The sequence below is a fragment of the Microtus oregoni genome, unplaced genomic scaffold (genome assembly GCF_018167655.1).
Source record: "Microtus oregoni isolate MIOR12 unplaced genomic scaffold, Mior012 000050F_ref0000143, whole genome shotgun sequence".
NCBI classification, from domain to species: Eukaryota; Metazoa; Chordata; class Mammalia; order Rodentia; family Cricetidae; genus Microtus; species Microtus oregoni.
This window is the reverse complement of record NW_024543256.1, coordinates 14,631,756-14,650,597: the sequence shown is the minus strand read 5'-3', so window position 1 is coordinate 14,650,597 and position 18,842 is coordinate 14,631,756. Positions and strand designations below refer to the sequence as shown.

General features: G+C 41.6%; 1 protein-coding gene across 1 annotated transcript in view; it reads right to left on the bottom strand.

Annotated features, from left to right (window-relative positions):
- LOC121437157 (probable E3 ubiquitin-protein ligase MID2) overlaps positions 1–15,074 on the bottom strand; it is a 96,975-nt gene extending 81,901 nt beyond the window's left edge. The window contains exons 1-2 of the mRNA XM_041637002.1: positions 14,902–15,074; positions 1,550–2,265 (exon numbers count right to left, since the gene is read on the bottom strand). Coding sequence (XP_041492936.1) covers positions 1,550–2,265; positions 14,902–14,905 — 720 coding nt within the window. The 5' untranslated portion in view covers positions 14,906–15,074. The remainder of the gene's footprint in view (positions 1–1,549; positions 2,266–14,901) is intronic.
- Between the last annotated feature and the right edge of the window lie 3,768 nt (positions 15,075–18,842).

The window sequence follows — 18,842 nt, the reverse complement described above, 5'->3', positions numbered from 1 at the left end:
AATATATCCTATTCTGAGTACTGTTGCCCTTATTACTGACACCTATTTTAATATAAATTTGAATAATAGCTGACCAGATTATGTCAGAACTGCCATTGCCTTCATGCTCTCCTTACATATAACCAGGGCCTTTCTTCTAGCTTGTGTATGTGTGTAGGCTCTATTTCAGGGTGCCAATCTTACTATTCATTTAAACATTTGATTTTTGTTAGATTTCATTTTATTTTAAACTGAACACATTATAATTAAGTGTGTGATAATATAATAGTCATTGAAGGAAATAACAATTGTTATAGCAATGTGGAGATTATACATTTAATTTTAATAAGACAGCCATGTAGTGTACACTATAGGTATTAGTCCTGTGGACGTTCTTAGACATTACCAAATCTAAATGCTTTTAATTAAAAGTAATTTTATACAATATAGTCCAATCGTAGAAAAATATGGACGGCTTCACCTTATCCTTTCACGGGGACCATGTTAATCAATCTTCTCTTTTCACTCCAACTTTAGTATATATGTTGCCAAAGCCAGCTCTAGACATTCTGTTTTGTCTGTAATCTATGGTAAGTGGCTTCCTTCTTGAGAAAAATTACACCACATATCAGGAAGACAATAGGAATAGAACAGTTTGCGAGATATGGCATAGGTGAACGTGAAAGTGAGCTAAGAAGATTTTTAAAACTAGGTACTCAGATTTGCGAACAAATATTATTTAACATAACTTCACAAAACTGCCCACTGGACACACATCAAAGACTCGAAACTTATAAGATGGAGACTGCAAACGACTGTTTTAGCCTGGGCCGAAAATACCAAACGCGGGTACAAAATCGAATACTAGGTTGACAGTCATTGCTTTTCAGTTTACAATTTTAGTTCAGGCATTTGGTCACACCTCCTGACTTGGTGATACATTGGTATATATAAGAATTAGTTCTGTGTTAACTGATCAATGCCATTTTGTAATGCCAAGTATTGTTTCCTTTGCTGTACTGACTAGGCATTTTTGTTGTTGTTTTTACAGAGCTGGAAATAGAACTCAGGGACTTGGCGCTTGCTTGGCAAGCACTTTACCAAGCCACATCCCCAGCCCTTGCAAACATGTGTACTAATGTTCTCCACCAACCTCTTACCCACGTAGATACACTCAGACACTTCCACCCACACCTCCACAGAGACCCACCCAAACGTATGCAAATTAGCACACATGCTAATTGCAGAACACCTACACAGGTACTCGCATACTGAAAAAAAGAGAGGGAAAGATAATAGCAAAGATAAGTAATGTGCAATGTGTCCCAGAGGAGAGAGACTGACTGCTGTTACCCTGGTCAAGTGGGCAATGGGCTTACTCTCCCAGAATTACAAAGAAGCAGGCTTGTGCAAAAGATAGGTTCCAGTGAAAACTTGCAGGGAGTAGGTTATTCCCCATGAAAACATCTTGAAGTTGACGTACTTATCCTATAGAACAAGTGACCTAGGTTATTGGGGAACTTGCTAACTATACAACTACGTAGTAAATCAAAAAATGCATACTGCTTACCTTTAGTTTCTCAAACCGATCATATAGGGAAGCTACCTGATGGTCTCGGTGATGACCCACCAGTTTGCATAAGGCACAGATCAATTGGTCATCAGATACACAGTACATGTTCACTTTCTCATTCTCATGGTCCAGACAGGTAATCCCTCGAAGATGTGTATCTGAAACTGGTTCCACCAGGCGATGGCTGGTGAAGGGTTTCTTGTTGGGGTGTGTGGCCCGAAGGCAGCGGTCACAGTAGGAGACCTCACAGGTGATGCATGTCTTCACAGCATCTCTTGGAGGGTCCTGCTCACAGAATTGGCAAGCAATTCGCTCACTAGACATGGCGGAGGTTGGCCTGTAAGTCCTCTCCCGACGGCTCTCACTTGGAGAATTGGGCCCACTGACTGAAGCCTTCTGGAAGCGATCAATAATGTTCTGCAGGGTCACGTTCCTCTTGAGGCCATCCAGGCCCCGGTGATTCAGCGAGATAACATACCTGCATGTAGGACACTGAAATGCGGTAATGGGTTCGATGGATTCGCCGGAGCTGCAGCTGGAGACCAAGATGCGATGGGCACAGCTGAAACACAGGCTATGAGCACAGGGGAGCAGAAGGGGGTCTTCAAACAACTCGAGGCAGATTGGACAGGTCAATTCAGACTCCAGTGTTTCCATCTTTAGTGAAAATAATCCTGCTGAGGCATTAAGAACCGCAGAGGCTGGGCTTTCACCTGCGAGCAATACAAAGTAAGAGTCATTAAGCATTTCCAAAGGAAAAGTGGTTGTAGAATAATTATATTGTAACCAATGGAGACTTTTGGCCTGATAGGCTCCCCAGGGATGCTTAAGCAATAGGAGTTACCCGGAAATTAATCAGGAAGCCTTTCTACACCTTGTTTTAGACACTTGCCGGAGATTTTTTTCCCCTTCACTAATAAATAGAAGCAAGTGGCCACCTCTGTGTCTTGGTTTCCTGATTAACATTACCATCTCAGCTCACACAATTGGCATGGATCACTCTCTTCTAAATTCTCCACTGACATCTCTTCACCGAGACTGTGATGGGTTGGAGGCCCTACAAATTTCTCAATCCCTATTCTCCAATATTGTTCTCTATTTCATGTCAAGGCAAGATATAAGGGCTGCTCCTAGCTTACATCCAGTGGAAGGAAAACAAGGCCATATTTCAAACTAGCTCTTGCCTTCCTGAAATGATTTTATTCTAAGCATACGCATGAAAAAACTAAAAGCAGACGGCTTTGGGGAAAATGCAGTTTTCAGTGCAGGATAATACGTTTTTCTTCCGAGTGTGAACTTGAATTACTTCATATTACCACATATGGAAATTTGTTTCATCCTATTTCTAGTAAACTGAGTCATTAGAGACAAAAGATAATAGTTTTCCCTTTCCCTTTCTCAAACCCTCACCTTCAAAAACTCTTACATTTCCTCAAGTTGAGTAGTGAAGAATTAGTACCCAACTGCTAACGATGATGGCTTCAGTTTGGATTTGATGTTAAACACTTTCTCAACTAGCACCTGCCTGTTGCAAAGCTCATCCCCCATGCGTGTTTTCATGCTTACTAATACACGATTAGATGCAAATCAAGACCTAGATGGAAATTGGCAAGTTGAACAGCCAGAAACCTTCAGATGTGGTAGCATTCATTTTAGTGTGGACCAGAGAGTACAAGAAATCTCCCAGCTGACAGAACTAACCAGCTTGTCACTTTATGCATTTGCCCACAGGCATTTCAGAGTTGGACATATAGGGATTGATATGAGTCCTCAGCATTCTGTTAGCTCCCACTAAGGACAAATATAAACATGTTTCACTGACTAAAACTGTGGATTCTCTTAATAAGAGAGAGAAGGGCATCTTTTGATTTTGAGTAGTCTTATTCATCTCCCTAGCGCTGGAATCTTCATCAGGACTCCTAAATTTGATTCTTGCACTGGTTTTTGTTCAAATATTGTCATTGATTAGTGATATGCAAGTCGTCTTCTGACAGGAATCACAAGTTCTGGGTACAATTATATCTAGCATTTAAGTACAATAAATGTATACACAAAAGATATTTCTAAATCAATCCTGTTCAATGCACCGGACTAACCAGCTATTTAATGGAACCTCCTACAGTAAACTGTGCTGTAGATGGGAAGGGTTTTCTTTATAAGGCAGATACTCCCAGTTAGTTTAGTAGGTTCAAAGGTTTGTTTAGTTACATTTTTAAAAGGGGACATGTGATATTTTTATTTTACCATTTTCATGTTCTTATAAATATATTCACACATGTTTGTATAGAAATGTTACAATAGGATGCTTTTAGAGAATAAAGATCACAACTTCCACAGAAAAGTAAGACTATTTCCTTAGATAATTTCACCTGATGCCCCTCAGATGCTCAGATTGAACATGGCCACAAATGGACTTATACTCTCTGACCATTCATGAAAAAAAAAAACAACCCCAAACCAAAATATAAAACAACACACACACACACACACACACACACACACACACACAACCATTTCCTCTTTCAGATTTCCCCAAATGATGAATGGTACCATCCAAGCCCAGAACGCGTTTATTATTTCTCTAGAACATTTTCCTTAACATACCTATATTTCCAACTAACTCCTTCCTCTCCTGGAGAGCATCGACAATTTTTTATTTTTATTCCTAGCATGGTGACTGGCACAAAATAGGTATTCAATAATGGCCAATAAAGTATTACTCAAACCAAAAGTAAGAAGGTACATAATATTTATTGATTATTTGACTGCATTCTGAGCACTGTGTTAAGTACTTTGTGTACATTATTCTTACAGGAATGTGGATATAGTATTATTACTAGACCCATCACACACTTAGGAAAATGAGGCTCATAGTCACTAGTAAGTCAACCAGAAACACAAAGCAAAAGCAGAACCCAGTCTCATGCCAAGGTCTGTGCTTTCTCCCCCCACACCTTTACTCTAATCATCTCACCTTCTTCGCTGACGTTATCTTAACTATTTAAGAGGGTTTCTAAATGGCCTGCTTCCACTTCTATTTTTGTCTCTCTGTGTCCCTCTGAGCCTGCCTGCCTCTCTGACTCCTTCCTCTAGGACTATCTCCATCTGACACTACACTTCTACCCCGGCCCCTTCCAGGGCTTCAGGTAGTCCATAATAGCTGTGTTGAAAAACTATTTTGGTTGGTCAGAAGCAATACTGAAAGTCACTTCCACATGTTGACACCTATATAAAATCAGTTAAAGTGTCACAGTTCCTTGCCTTAAGAGGGTGCTGTATAAACACTTCTGTATGGAGAAATGCCTCTTCAATCTCATATGAAACCCTAAAATGTGTTCCAAAATCAATACAACTCTTGAACCTCACTATGAAATAAAGCTTGGGGAAGCACATTCTGGGACACAATTGCCTTATATGAGGTCAAATTAGGAGATTTAACTAGGGGATTCTGGGCCTGCTATAAAATGTCTGCAGAGCATGTGACTGTTGTATGCATTTATTACCTGAAGAGGATTGTTCATAGCTTTCAACAGACTCTCTGAGGTGTCCTTAACAGTAAAGTCTGACATTGAAAACAAACAAATACATCAGAAAGGATAGACAAAGTACAGAAAATTACTAAATAAGCTATACCTTAAATATCTTGTATTATTTTTACAGAATTGCAAGCAGTTAAGGTGGTTACAGAAGACCACTGACGTTAGACTGAAGCTGACCTCCAACATGTGACCTTCCTGCTTCTGCCTCCCAAGTGATGGGATGGTGGGCATGCACTACCATGCCCGGGACTCCATTCTCCTTCATTTTATTAAGACACAGTAACACCCTTTGCCAATTTGAGGGATTGAATAATTTTTGCAAGTTCCTCAAACATCTCTTTGTTCATTTCTCATTTATTAAGGCTTCTGATTATTATTCCTGTTTCGGCATTTCTGCAACTAGCCTCCATTTTCCCCATCCCCATTATTATCTAAGCATTACCATACCTATTACCTTTTTCACAGTTTTCTTAAAAAATAAGTACTAGCATTACAAAAAAGCAATTTGCCCAAGGTCAACTTGCTTGCAAATCACACAGCAAATGTTCAAACTTAGGAAAATAAAAACCTCTAGAAATAAGCCTGTATATTTACAGCCAATCGACAAAGGTTCCAGGATAATTCAGCAAAGAAAGAAAAATCCCAACAAATAGTTCTGGGATAACTTCATCTCCACATGCACAAGAAATGAAGTTAGAAACCTAATTTACAACATACAACAATAATTCAAACTAGGCATGGTGGTGTGTGCCTGTAACCCCAGCCCTTGAGAGGTGGGAGGAGAGGATCATAGTGAGTTCAAGGCCACTAGGGACTACATAGTTGAGATCTTGGGCTACAAAAAAACCCTCAGTCTACAAGATGAATAAATGAAGATGAATCTATCATCTAAGTATAAGAATCAAAAGAGTAAATAAATGCCTTTGAAGAAAAGATTCCTGTGAATCTGAGATGACTTAGATTAAACAACATGATTTTTTAGATCACAGCAAAAGCACAAGCAACCAGTACAGATAAATGCTACTTCATCCAAATTTAAAACTTTAGGGCTATAAAAACCACTACCAGCAGAATGTAAAGGCAAAGAATCTTCCAAAGAAGATAAACAAATAGGCAGAAAACACATAAAAAGATACCCAACATCATTAGCCATTAGGGAAATGCAAAACAAACAAACACACTAGAATAGCTGTAATAATACAAAGCAAACAAACAAAAGAGAAAGCAGCGAGTGTCTGCCAGGATGTGAAGAAATTGAAACGCTCATATATATTGTTGGCACGAATGTAAAATGGTGTAGCTGCTTTGGGAAATAGTTTGGCATTTCCTCTGGAATTAAATGTAAATCTGATCAAGCAATTCCACTCCTAGGTAGGTACTGAATAAAATAAAAAACGTGTTCATTCAAAAGCTCATACACACCAAAGTTCACAGCAGCAATATTCAGAGTCACCATGAATGATCAAAACATGGTTTATTCATAATACAAAATTTTATTTGGCTACAAAAACAAATGGAGTATTGATGGATGCTGCAATATGGATACTACTTTAAAATATACTTCCAAATAAAAGAAGCCAATACAGAAATGTAGTATATTGTGTGATTCCCTTTATATGAAATACCTAGAATAGGGAAACGCATAGCAATAGAAAGCATAATAGCAATCAAGGCCTAGAGGAGGGAAGGAGTGGGTGTGATTACGAATACGTATGGACTTTCTGAGATTTTAACAATGGTCTGGAGCTAGATAATGGGATGGCTACACAAGTTTGTTTGTCTGTTTTTTTTTTTTTTGCTATATTTGAAACCATTAGGCTGCATACTTTAAAATGGTGATGATTATGGTATGTGAACCATATCTCAGTTTTTAAAAAGATAGTCAAACTCAGCATATTATATAGCTACCTACTATAAAGTATTAAAATATTGTAAATTGTGTGCTTATGTAGTACCCATAACTCTACTAGGTGGATTGCTTCTATTTTTTTCAGATAGGGTCTCATGTATCTCAGGAGGCTTTGAACTCACTATGTAGCTAATGGTAACATTGAGCTCCTGATTCTCCTGTTTTACCTGCTTAGTGGTGGAGCTACAGGCCTGCACCACCACCCTTCTTGAAGTTGTTTTCCTAGGTTAATGAGTCCCTGTCTAGATCTACAGAGCTAGTTCCAGGACAGGCTCGAAAGTCACAGAGAAACCCTGTCTCGAAAAACCAAAAAAAAAAAAAAATCAAATAAAAAATAGATCTGGCAATACTCTGAGACATCTACATTCTCCAGCAAGTGTCAGAAAATTCTTGAGCCTTAGTTCTTATTCACTTAAAAATATTGAAATGGCCACTAAAAGTACTTAATTCCTACCTACATCACAAAATACTTTTAGTGGAGGAAGGTCTACAACAAAAACAAAACAATGAGAAAGAGTTGCAATTTCAGGAAGTTTTTGAATCACTAATTTGTTTGGAATTAGAGGGTGCTAAAGACAACAACATGTGAATCTGATAGAGTAGGACCCAACGATGGGTAATCATAAAGCTTTCCCCAGAAAACACAATTGCTGCTCATAAAATGCACTCATGAAACACATGAAATGGTAGAATCAATTGACATGTTAAGAAATAAATATCCATGTACTTACAACCTAGAGTTCCCTTCCGGGGATTTAGTTACCGGGATATAGACAAATGTACATGGTTTTGGGCTCTCGGCTAGAAAATTGTTCCTGCATAGTTTACCTTCACTTTCTATCCTCTTCAGTTTGAGATTTGTTAAGAAATAGAAAGAAGAAAGGGGAAGGATGGGTTACCAACAAAAGTAAACTTAGTGGTAAGGTATGACAAAGCTCTGTGCCTGAAGAGAAACACAAAAAGGGCTTGCCTCTCTCCCTCCCCTCTCTCTTTCTGTTGAGATAGGGTCTCAATGTTTTGAGCCTAAGTTAAGCTCAAAACAATCCTCTTGCCTCAGCCTTCCAAGTGCTAAAATTACAGTCATTCCCCATAACTCCTACCTCATAGGGAAGAGAAAATGCTTCAATGAAAGTGATTAAGAATTCAAAACATAACACATTTTACACTTACAAGATGAAAAATTTATTGAAGTATTGCCCTCCAAATCTAACATTAGCTAGCTCTGATCAAGGGTTATGATCAAGCAGCTATGATCAGCACTTGACAGAATTTTATTATTTCCAATGCTGTTTGAACATACCTAAATACCTACTTATCCTAACAACTAATATCCTAGGTAGTTGTCATCTTTTAGATCTTTGGGATAAGGCCCTGGGCTCTCTCTCTCTCCCTGGGGAACTAGAGGCTACCTTTCTTCCTAGAAAAGCCATAAATGTGAAACCAAGCATCACCTCTGGGCTGTAGATTGAAAAAAGGGAAGATAGAGATTTATTTTTCAAAAGTAGTAATGCAAAAACTATCCTTTGGGATATTAGCTTTAACCCTTCAGGATATTAGCATTAACTACCCATGAGATGTTCCTGAAAATACCTTGGAGGACAAACAAAGAAGTCCAGGCTTAGTCTGTTTCTTCAAGGGCAAACTGCTGTTTCAATGCTTTCTAGATCACATTTATTATAGAGCTAGATCCAGTTATTATAGAGTTCTTTCTATTTATCATCATGCAAAAGGATGTCTGGGTGCTATAAACTAGCTCCTAAAACCATGAATTTTATTTACAAGAGTAACTATACAGGATAAGAAGGAACTAAAGACAGACAAGGTGTATGACTGTCCCTTGACTAAGCGAATGTGAAGTATAGTAGATGTATTTACCCTGTGCTGTACCTCAAGGAAGACAGAATGAATGTTTCAGTGAACAAATAAAGGTGGGGGGAATCCCTTGTAATTATCAACTAATGAAAACATCTTCTGGAACTGAAAAAGAAAACAACCAAATATAAGAACTTTATGATTAGTGAATGACTCATTCAAGTTCAGAAAAGATAATTTGGCCCGCCATGTTGGTACATGGCTATAATTCCAGCACTTGGGAAGCTGAAGCAAGAGGATCACAAGTTAGTTCAAGGACAGCCTAATCTATATAATGATTTAAAAGCCAGTCTGGGTTAGAAAGCAACTGGCAAAAAATTCTAACATAAAAATAGTCAGTATATAGAATTCTCTATATTTCATGACAAGGACTCAAATAGAAGACAAAATGGATATTGGGTAGGTTGTCAATGACCATAATTAATTATAAGAATAATCCTATCTTTATATAGTAGTTTTATAGCTTTAAAAACCATTATTTCATTCTTATAATAGAGTCTTCTTAAGGTCTTATATCTAAACAGTACTAGCTTAGTGGTGCTATGTAAAACATTCAAATTCTTTAGACCATAGTTTCTTTACCACTTTAATTAAGAGCATCTTCCATGTGCATAGCATAGGCTCTTGTGATGATCCAATGAGGATAAAATAAATTAACCTGTTTTTAAATTATATTTATTTGCATTACACATTCACACGTGATACACCCAGAACACTGTTTTACAAGCTAATAACCTTTGGAAAGTCATCCCAAACACATAATTGACATGATAGAGGACAATTACACTTCTCATAAAATCCCAGGAAAATCATGGGTTTAACTGTAGTGTTTGTGATGCTCATATGTCTTCACATTTAGGCTAGGGTCCTCCTGAGGGAAAAATTATCTCTATTGTTTTCTTTTAGGCTTCCTTCCCACACTGACAGAACTCAGAACTGGAGGTTAATTATTGACTGGTACAGAGACCTGATCCAGTTTCTGCCTAATAGGTATGAGAGCCTAATTAGCATTTTATAGTACATGAATTTAATTCTACTGCCTTCCAATAATTAGCTCCTAAATCTAACACTTTGTATATTTTGTCTAATGTAGTCATCATTAAAACGAATAGCAAAACTAGAAAAACCAAAAATCCTAAGTCTGCTGCAAGTACAAAAGATTAATCCAAGTATGATCAAAATATATTGTATAAATATAAAAATTTCAAAGAATAAAAATATTATTTTAAAAATGATTAATTGAAGTAACCAAAAATGGATTTGCTGAGGTAACCTATGTTTAACAAGAATTATAAGTATGATTCATAACACCATTATCTTAATATAGATTACACTGGCAAAGTTATAAGGTTGGGGAACAAATGAATAACAAACATCTTTACCTATGCTACCAGTACAGATTTTTATCCATCTTAAGGCTGAGTTTCCAATCCTCTCTTTTTCAATGATATATTTTAAATACTCAGTGATTTTTAAAGTATTTAGTGGTCTACCAGGATGGACAGTTATTTTTACATAATAAAACTTGTAATGTATGTATGTAGGGCATTCTATTGAATGTTAGGCTTCGATGACTCCAAGTTCTGATCAGTAACAAGGGACAGAAAACAGAGGCCTATTTTAAATCAAGCTTCTACTCTCTGGGGAACCACATGGATCCTAGCAACACTGAACAAAAGGCCATAGACAAAGTGATAGAGAATTCTGGACTAGAAACCATTTTTCTATCTCTGGACTGTACACACACGCACACACACACACACACACACACACACACGCACGCACGCACAAGTACACACACACACACACATATACTACACATTTTGCTTTCCTAAATTAACATTGTCTTCCACGCCTACACATTATGTTCTTATCAGAGCAAATTGCAAATATTGGGATTTTAGATTTCAGGAAGAGTTTTCATTATATAATGTGTTTGTTATCGGATCATCTGGTCTCTGTAAGAGGATGATCCAGAGTCAGAAGATACTATTCATCATCAACTAGAGAACTCTGACCTGCAGAAAGAGGTTGAGACAAAGTCCAAGGTCAGGCAACCAGAGTGCTGTAGAGGGACAAGAACCCACACTTTTCTAACCCATTTATGCTAAACCAACATCATAGTGCATATTCTATTTGGTCAAACCTCACATGGAGCAAGTGATGGTGGGATGTTGTCACCTTTTTTCTCAGAACCCCTCAGCCATGTTTACTTGAAGCATTTTATGTCATCTCGTAGCATCATCACTTTATAGGCTTTCTAGGGGGAAATACAGAACCTGAAAGTTTGACTGCCAAAAATGTTATGTGATTACGGTCATGAAGAATAAAAAGATGAAAAAAGCAGCAGACAGAAAAAGCCGCAGAACAGGAACCTCTTCAGCCCACAGACAACTTTCGGCAGAGTTTTAGTAATTGAAAATGGATAGAGACACATATACTAACCCTTAAAGGAGAGGAGAGAGGGTAAGAGGGACTAGCAGTCTACACAGGGTAGTAATAAAGGAGGATTTTCTTCTCCCGCCTCCACTCATCTGAACTTCTCATTTGACGCTATGACTCAACACACAGAGAAGCGCTTTTCTACCCTCCTCTGTGTACTACTCAGTGATGAACGCAGTATTTGTTAAGGATCCAGAAATAGAGACACTTAGCACAATGCGGACTTTGTCCCAAAATTTCAAAAAGTGACCATATTTAGGACGAGTGAGATGGCTCAGAAAGTAAGATTGCTGGCCACCGAGACTGACGACCTGAGTTTGATCTGCAGAACCCATGTGGTGGAAAGTAGGAGCTTATTTCCACAAGTTTTCCTCTAACATCCACACGGATGCTATGGCACACATGCATGTTCATATGCACACACATGCGCACAAATAAATAAATGTCACAATTTAAGGGGCTATCTTTCAAACCTCTTGAACTATATTATATCCATTAGGACATGTTACACCTCATATTTTTGATGATACTCTGCTTCAAATCAGGACACTCGGCTTAAGAAGGCACTTCATGGACGCAAAGCTTTCTTTTGTACAAAAGGCTGAATGAAAGCTCAACATTAAATGGAGTTGGAGCACCCTCAAGCCTCTTCTAGCAGCTGAGTCTCATGGCTAACATCTAGAAATTTAGCAAGATCTATAAAGATTGAATGATGAACACACAAAGACAGCTATCTCTAAAAACAGCCATCTGAGATATAATTTTGTGTCTCATCCCTGTCTTTGCCTTTCAGGGTTCTACCTTCCTGTTTAGAAAGAGAGATTTCAGTTCTAAGGAATCTAACAACCAAACCAGTATTCTTTCCTCTTCACCAAGCCAACGATGTTTGCTAATTGATAAAACACACACACACACACACACACACACACAAACACACACACACACACACCAATCTTCTGGAGTTTCCTTCTCAATTTTTGTGGTGTCAGCAGATTTTAGGGGAGGAGGGAATGGAAAGGTTCACTACTCAGAACACTAGTTGGACGCAATTATGAGACTCCACCGACACTATTTTAAGATCTACAAGTTGGAGCAAGTTGCCTTGTTCTTAGAGGAAGGATTAACCAAACCAATTTTATCTAAGTCAATTTGCACTGTTCAGATGATCTGTTTGTGAAGCAACCATGTCACTCCTATTTGCAACAGTGCCTCCCAGAAGTGGTCTTGCAAGGTACAACATGCTAGGTAGGAATCCTAGTAGCCAGGAAAGGAAATAGAAGCGAGAGCCCTCCATGGCCCATAACCTCTTCCTACTCTCCACACCACTTTCCTCCACCCGGTCCTAGCCATGGAGCCGGAAGAAGAGTTAAGCATAGGCAAAAATAAGCCCAAACTACTGGGTCAAATCTGGGGCTTCAACACAGCCAGCAGAGGCCTCCGTGCAGTAAAGGTGCTTTTAAAAAATATTGACTCATTGCTGCAAGGTGCTAATCATGTTTGTACAGCCAGACCTAAAACTATCTGTGCCACTTTTTATTGGGCATTAACTAACTACCCCCCATGTTGGCTAAAAATGGGTGAGGCTGTGTATTCAAATGAGCCTGACTCAGATTGTTAGGTTAGAGTGCAGCCAATATGATTTATGACTCGACTGAAAATCATCACCATTACTTTCTATGCCTAATTGTCTGTTTCCATCCAGTTACACACACATTTGGTGAAACAAATTGACTTAAGGCCCAAACTACAATGATAATTTGAATCCCAAGGGGACTAATAATGGCAAATTAAGGTTTCTGTAAATTGGTGTTCCCATTTATACCCAGTCAACCCAGTAGCCCAATAAAGGATAAATGAAGTGCTTTCATTGAAAAGTATAATGCTGAGGTTTATAGAATCCTTTTATCTTCAAAGGGCCAAGCCAATGCTCAAAATACCCAGTACATAATATTAGGCCTTTTATGCAGGTGCAGTGACTGTGAAAGAAGGGGTACACAAATGTCCAAAGGCCGGAAAGCCAGTGCAGCACCACATTTGCAATGTGCTCTCTCATCTTCTTGGCTCCAAGACTTGTGCTTCAACCACATGAATCAAGTTTTGTAAGGAACAATCAAGAGAAATTTAATTCACATTATGAATCTGTATTAAGTTAATCGATTGAGCAGGAATATACGAAAATAGCAAAGACTGATTTTCCCTCAGGGCAGTGATGACTGGGGAGGAGATAAAAAGGTGTGTGTTGGGGGCGGGGGGATAATCCAGATATAGCAAAAGCTTCATAAGCAGAAGTGAGGAATATGAACTCTCAAATTTGGCAGCCCCATCTCCTATTTTAATATTGTCAGAGAACTGATTCGATTTCGGAGAGGAAGTAGAATGGGATTTAGTCAGCCCTTGTGGTCCAATTTGAGAATCAGATTAATTAATCCATACACAACAGTTGTCTATTATTATAGTCCCCAGTGTTTTCCTTCATAAATACTCCCTCTCGGAGACACACAACTGCCATTCACCAGCCCCACCCTCCGAAATATTCAAGAAAGCAAAGTGATTCAAAAGCAAGAAGCTGTGTTGCTGGATGTGCACAGGTTGCTAGCGAAAAGCTGAGAGTGCAGGGACTCTGGTGAGAGAGCTGGAAGGCAAATGTTGTGAGGGTGACAGAAAGAAGAGGCATAACAGTGACATTGCCGAAGAGTGCGGAAGAGTGTGAAAAGTGAGGAGTCCGAGCGTCTCAGGACCCTAATTTCTTGCTCGAAATAGAAATGCCTCCAAAATAAATAAATAACGTGCGGCACGTGAAGTGCAAAATAACCTAAGCCAGCTCATCACCAGAAATGTTAGAGTAAATCTGCTCTGCCGCTAGCTACATAATTCTTCCGAGCCCGAAATGGAAAAGCCTCTCATGTCCCTGCTTCAGCAGCAGCGTGTCCTGTGGACACACTCAAGTTTTCCCTCTCCCCCACGGCGCTGCTTTCACAGCTAGGCCAAAAAGAAGGAACCACCCAGACAGAGACTTGAAGATTGCTTCCCCCAGCGAAAAGGGGATTAAGTTTCTCCCGGGCTGCCACCGGCTGGGTGTCCGCAAGCAGCATCCCAGGCTGCTGCGCCAGCACCGCTGAGCAAACCGCCGACCTAAGGGCGCCGCCCGGGGCGAGGACTCCGTGGGTTGCGGGAGCGTGGGAAGGCGGCTGCGCCCTTTCCCAGACTTGTGCCTGGGCGCCAGGAGAGCCGCTCCACTGCTTTCTCCAGGCTCGGCCTGGCCAAGCGGGAGGCCCCGGGCCGTTCCCCCGCCTGGGATCTAGGAGTGCAAACTCCTTCCCACGAAGGCAGTGGCAGGAACCCGGGTCACCACAGTGTGACACACACCCCGGGCCCCCGCTACTGCCGCCGGGAGCCTCGCGGATCCCGTCTGCCCGTCTCCCCCCACTCCCAACCAACCCCCCCCTTCCCGCCGATCCCTGGTGTCCTCCCAGCGCCGGCCCCGGCGGCACCTGAAGAGCAGCCGGAGCCCGGGGGCCCGAGCCCTGCGCGGGTGGCGACACTCGACCCCCCCTCCCCCCGGACCGCGGCGAGGGGACACGTTTTACCCATATTGTTCCCGGGTGCCAGCCATCTCCTCTGTGCTCCTGGGAGCGCCGGGCGCTCGCCGGCCTCCTCAGCAAGCTGGCTGGGGCTCCCGCGCGAGCTCCCGGGCCGCTGTCGCTGCCGCCGCCGCCACCAACACTCTAGGCCGCCGCCCGCCTTCGCCGCTGCGGCCGCCGCCGCTGCCGCCGCGCAGCAGCCGGGATCCGCCAGCCCGCGCGCCCCACAGGGGACAGCACGGAGATCGCGACGTTCCCGCGTCTGGGTCTCCCGGGCGAAACTTAAGAGTTTTCGCCTCTCAGTCCAGAGGCAGCACCATGACACCACCGCAGCACCACACTGTCATTTCCGCCGCCGCAGAGGAAAAAAAAGGCAATCCCTTCGAAAGGAGGGTGGAGTGGGGGCAAGTGGAGCCAAAGCTGACACCCCAGGGGAGCACTGGGAGGGGCCGTGCAAAAGGGGCGCTGGGCCACCTTCCTAGGCTCACCTTCCGCCGCCCCCGCCACTCCCAGCTCCCCGAGCCCCTCCTCTGGAGGCGCGCTTACGTGTTTTCTCCCCTGGCAGGAGTGACCGGAGAAACCTGAGCAAGCAAAGGCAGAGGGTGGGTGGGGTTCAGATTACTACTGTACCTACCAGCTGATTCCAGCAGCCTTTTCTCCAGCGCCCTGTCATCTTGATGGAAGACACAGAGAAAAGGGGCCTGAGCAGGCGTGTGTGTGTGTGTGTGTGTGTGTGTGTGTGTGTGTGTGTGTGTGTGTGGTGGTGGTGGTGGTGGTGGTGGTGTGTGTGTGTGTGTGTGTGTGTGTGTGTGTGTGTGTGAGAGAGAGAGAGAGAGAGAGAGAGAGAGAGAGAGAGAGAGAGAGAGAGGAGGGGGGGGTTGGGAGAGAGTCCGCAAGAGAGTAGTGTGTGTGAAGTGCAGAGGGAAGATTATGGCCAAACTCTTCTTCCACCCACCACCCACTACCTCCACAAACCCCCTGATTAGAGCAAGGAAAAGGCCTATGCGCCGCCAATGAGAAGAGTCTGCCTGGATCTTCCGCACAGGTCCTACTGGTGAAGCTGCTCCATGCAAAGTTAACTAGAGAGTAAAGCAAAAATAGTGGAGGAGACAGAGAGGGGCAGACAATTGAAGGAAACCCAACCCCTTTTTCTTTTTTACAAAGGGAGAATGGCTATGTTCTATTGGCCTTGGGCACAAGTTGTTCGAGTGGATTAAAGCTACTACAAGTGTATGGGGGGGCAAGGTTTCTTTTGCACCTTCAGATCCTTGGCCAACAAGACAAGACAGCAGTCATTAGCAAGAGGTCAATGAGGTAGATGCTAGCCATCTGGGAATTCAACGTCCCTAGTACAATGATTGCTCCATTTGGAACCCAGGAGCCTCCCATTGGTCTGGAGTCAGCCTGCCTATTGACCTACCATTGGCTCAAAGACCACTGCCCCACTTCAGGTGGTGGAAAGAAGGAAGCACCTCCAGGAGATAGTGTTTTGAGCTCCACTCAAAAAGAAAGACGGGGAAAGCAATCAGAAAACAGCCCTTCTCATAAGAGCCTTCTATTACTGTGCTTGGGAACAAATCCAGAAAAAAAAAATGAAGGTAGCTGGGTGTGTCCCCTCAGGGAACCAATAGCAGTCAGCCAACAGCGCTGTTACACAGTGTGCTAGAGAACTCTGGGGTGGAAATGAAAGGAAAAACCCAACCACGCCACCTTAAGGGAAGTACAGCACTGGGAGATGTAAAAGCCAATGTGTCATACCCAAAGCACAGACAACAAAAGCAAATGACAAATGAGACTGCGTAGCACCCAACGCCTACACAGCAGAATATACAATCAACACAGGTGGGAAGGGGAGAAAATATTTGAAGCCCGTATATAATAAGGACTTATTATCTCGAGCATATAAAGAAGTCCTGTGTTTTAAAATGGGCGAAGGATAAGTGGGATGGGTATTTCTCAAAAAGGGAAAGAATAGCAGATAATAAGATGGTCAACATGACTATCCATCAGAAAAAATGCAAAAGAAAGTGATGGGGGCAGTTCTAAAGATTTGTTGTGTAAAGTTGATAGTATTACTGTATCCTGCAAAATGGTCAGATGGGTACATTCCATGCCATGGGACTTTTGACACAAGGAAACAGTTGATTTTTTTTTAAGTTAATGAGTCAGAAATCTGCTGATTCTGGCGTAACAGGGTGGGCAAATACACCACATAAATGTTAAAATATATATGCATATTTGGTGTGTGTACATCTCTATATACATTTGTCTGGAGTCAGTCTGCCTGCTGAGAGGCCTAGGCCGTTGGTGAAAAAAAGGTAAGTCCAAAACTGGGTGTGCTATACTACTAGTAGCAAGAAAAGGAAGGAGGCATTTTGTATACGTGTATGTGTTCTCTGTAGAGATACCCCAGAAACTGATTGTATTGCTTACCTAAAGGTCAGCCAGAGGAGGGGAAAAAGTGTCAGTCAGCTTTCGGTCACTGTGATGAAAATCTGAGAAACAATTTAGGAGGAAAGCTTTGTTTTGGATTATGATTTCAGAATTTTCGGTCCCTAGTCACCGGCCCTACTGTTTGGGAGCCTACAGAGAAGCAGAACATTATGGTAGCGACTATAGGATGAAGTTAATTAGGAAGGAACAAGGAGAGAGAGGGAGGAAAAGGAGGGTAGGAAGAGGAGTTCAGAGTCCCAGCGTCCCATTCAAGGGCACACACTCAAGGGCCTACTTCCTAGAACCAGGTCCCATATCCTAGTTTCTGCCATCTCCCAATAGTCCTTTAAACCACACATGCATCAATGGACAAATCCATCCATGGGGGGAGAGGGTAAAGCCACCATGATCCAGTTAATTCCCAAAGGCCCGCCTCTGAACTTAGATTGGTCCAATGGGGACAAAGCCGTCAATGCATAAGCTTTGTGTGGGATGTTTCAGACCCAAACCATGACAGGGAAGCATCCAGTATTGTATGTGCTATTTCGTCTTTCTCTAGCTTTTTAATTGACGTTTTAGAAACAATTGAAAAGAGTGAAGATCATAGAGATAGAAAGCAGAATGAAAGTTACCAAGGGTTGGGGGCAGGAGGGAATGAGGAGTTGGTTAAAGCATACATGCTTTCTGTCTGTGAGTTTGGAAATTTTCCTAGAAATAATTTGTTTCATGAAAGTACTTAATGCAACTAATTGTACACTAAAAAGTAAAGAGGAAAAATTGCATGTGATGTATATTGTACCACAGAAAACAAGTGAAAAAGTGAAAATAAAGAGGAAGTATACTGAACAAGTGTAGACCATCACATTTGTGTAAACAAAACGTGTGTGTCCGCACATGTGTAGACGAGCCGAGTAATGCCTTGTATACAATGTGACCCTAGAACTAACGCTAGCATTTCTGGAGATCTTTTGATAACTGGATACTCTGCATTAAGAATCTGTTTTGAGCTGAGCATAGTGGCACACACCTTTAATCCCAGCATTCAGGAGGCTGAGGAAGGCAGCTCTCTGTGAATTTAAGGCCAACTTGTTCTACAGAGTGAGTTCCAGGAAACCAGAACAATTACAAAGAAACGCTGTCTCTAATATCCCCCCAAAAAGAGAATGTTCTTTGATCGCTTAAAACAAAACTAAAAAAGTATATCTACCAAAAAAATTGTTGAGTCACAAATTGAAGAGAGAAATCTGTTGAGCCTTGTGAATTGTTCTTCAGTCTCTCTTGGTAAGATCCCCACAGAGCAATGGAGACTTTTCTAAAATGTAAAGAAATGGCCACTTACATTAGGGGTCTACCTGCACAAAGCTAGCCCACTCTTGGCAGAACCGACAGCAAAGGAGATTTGCTTTTAATGGCTTTTCTCACCCTTTAGAAATGATCCTATCCTTTGTATTTTAGCCATCTCCCCGGCACCTGAGATTCCAGTGCTTCAGAAAGTGCCCCCAACTTCCCGGAGC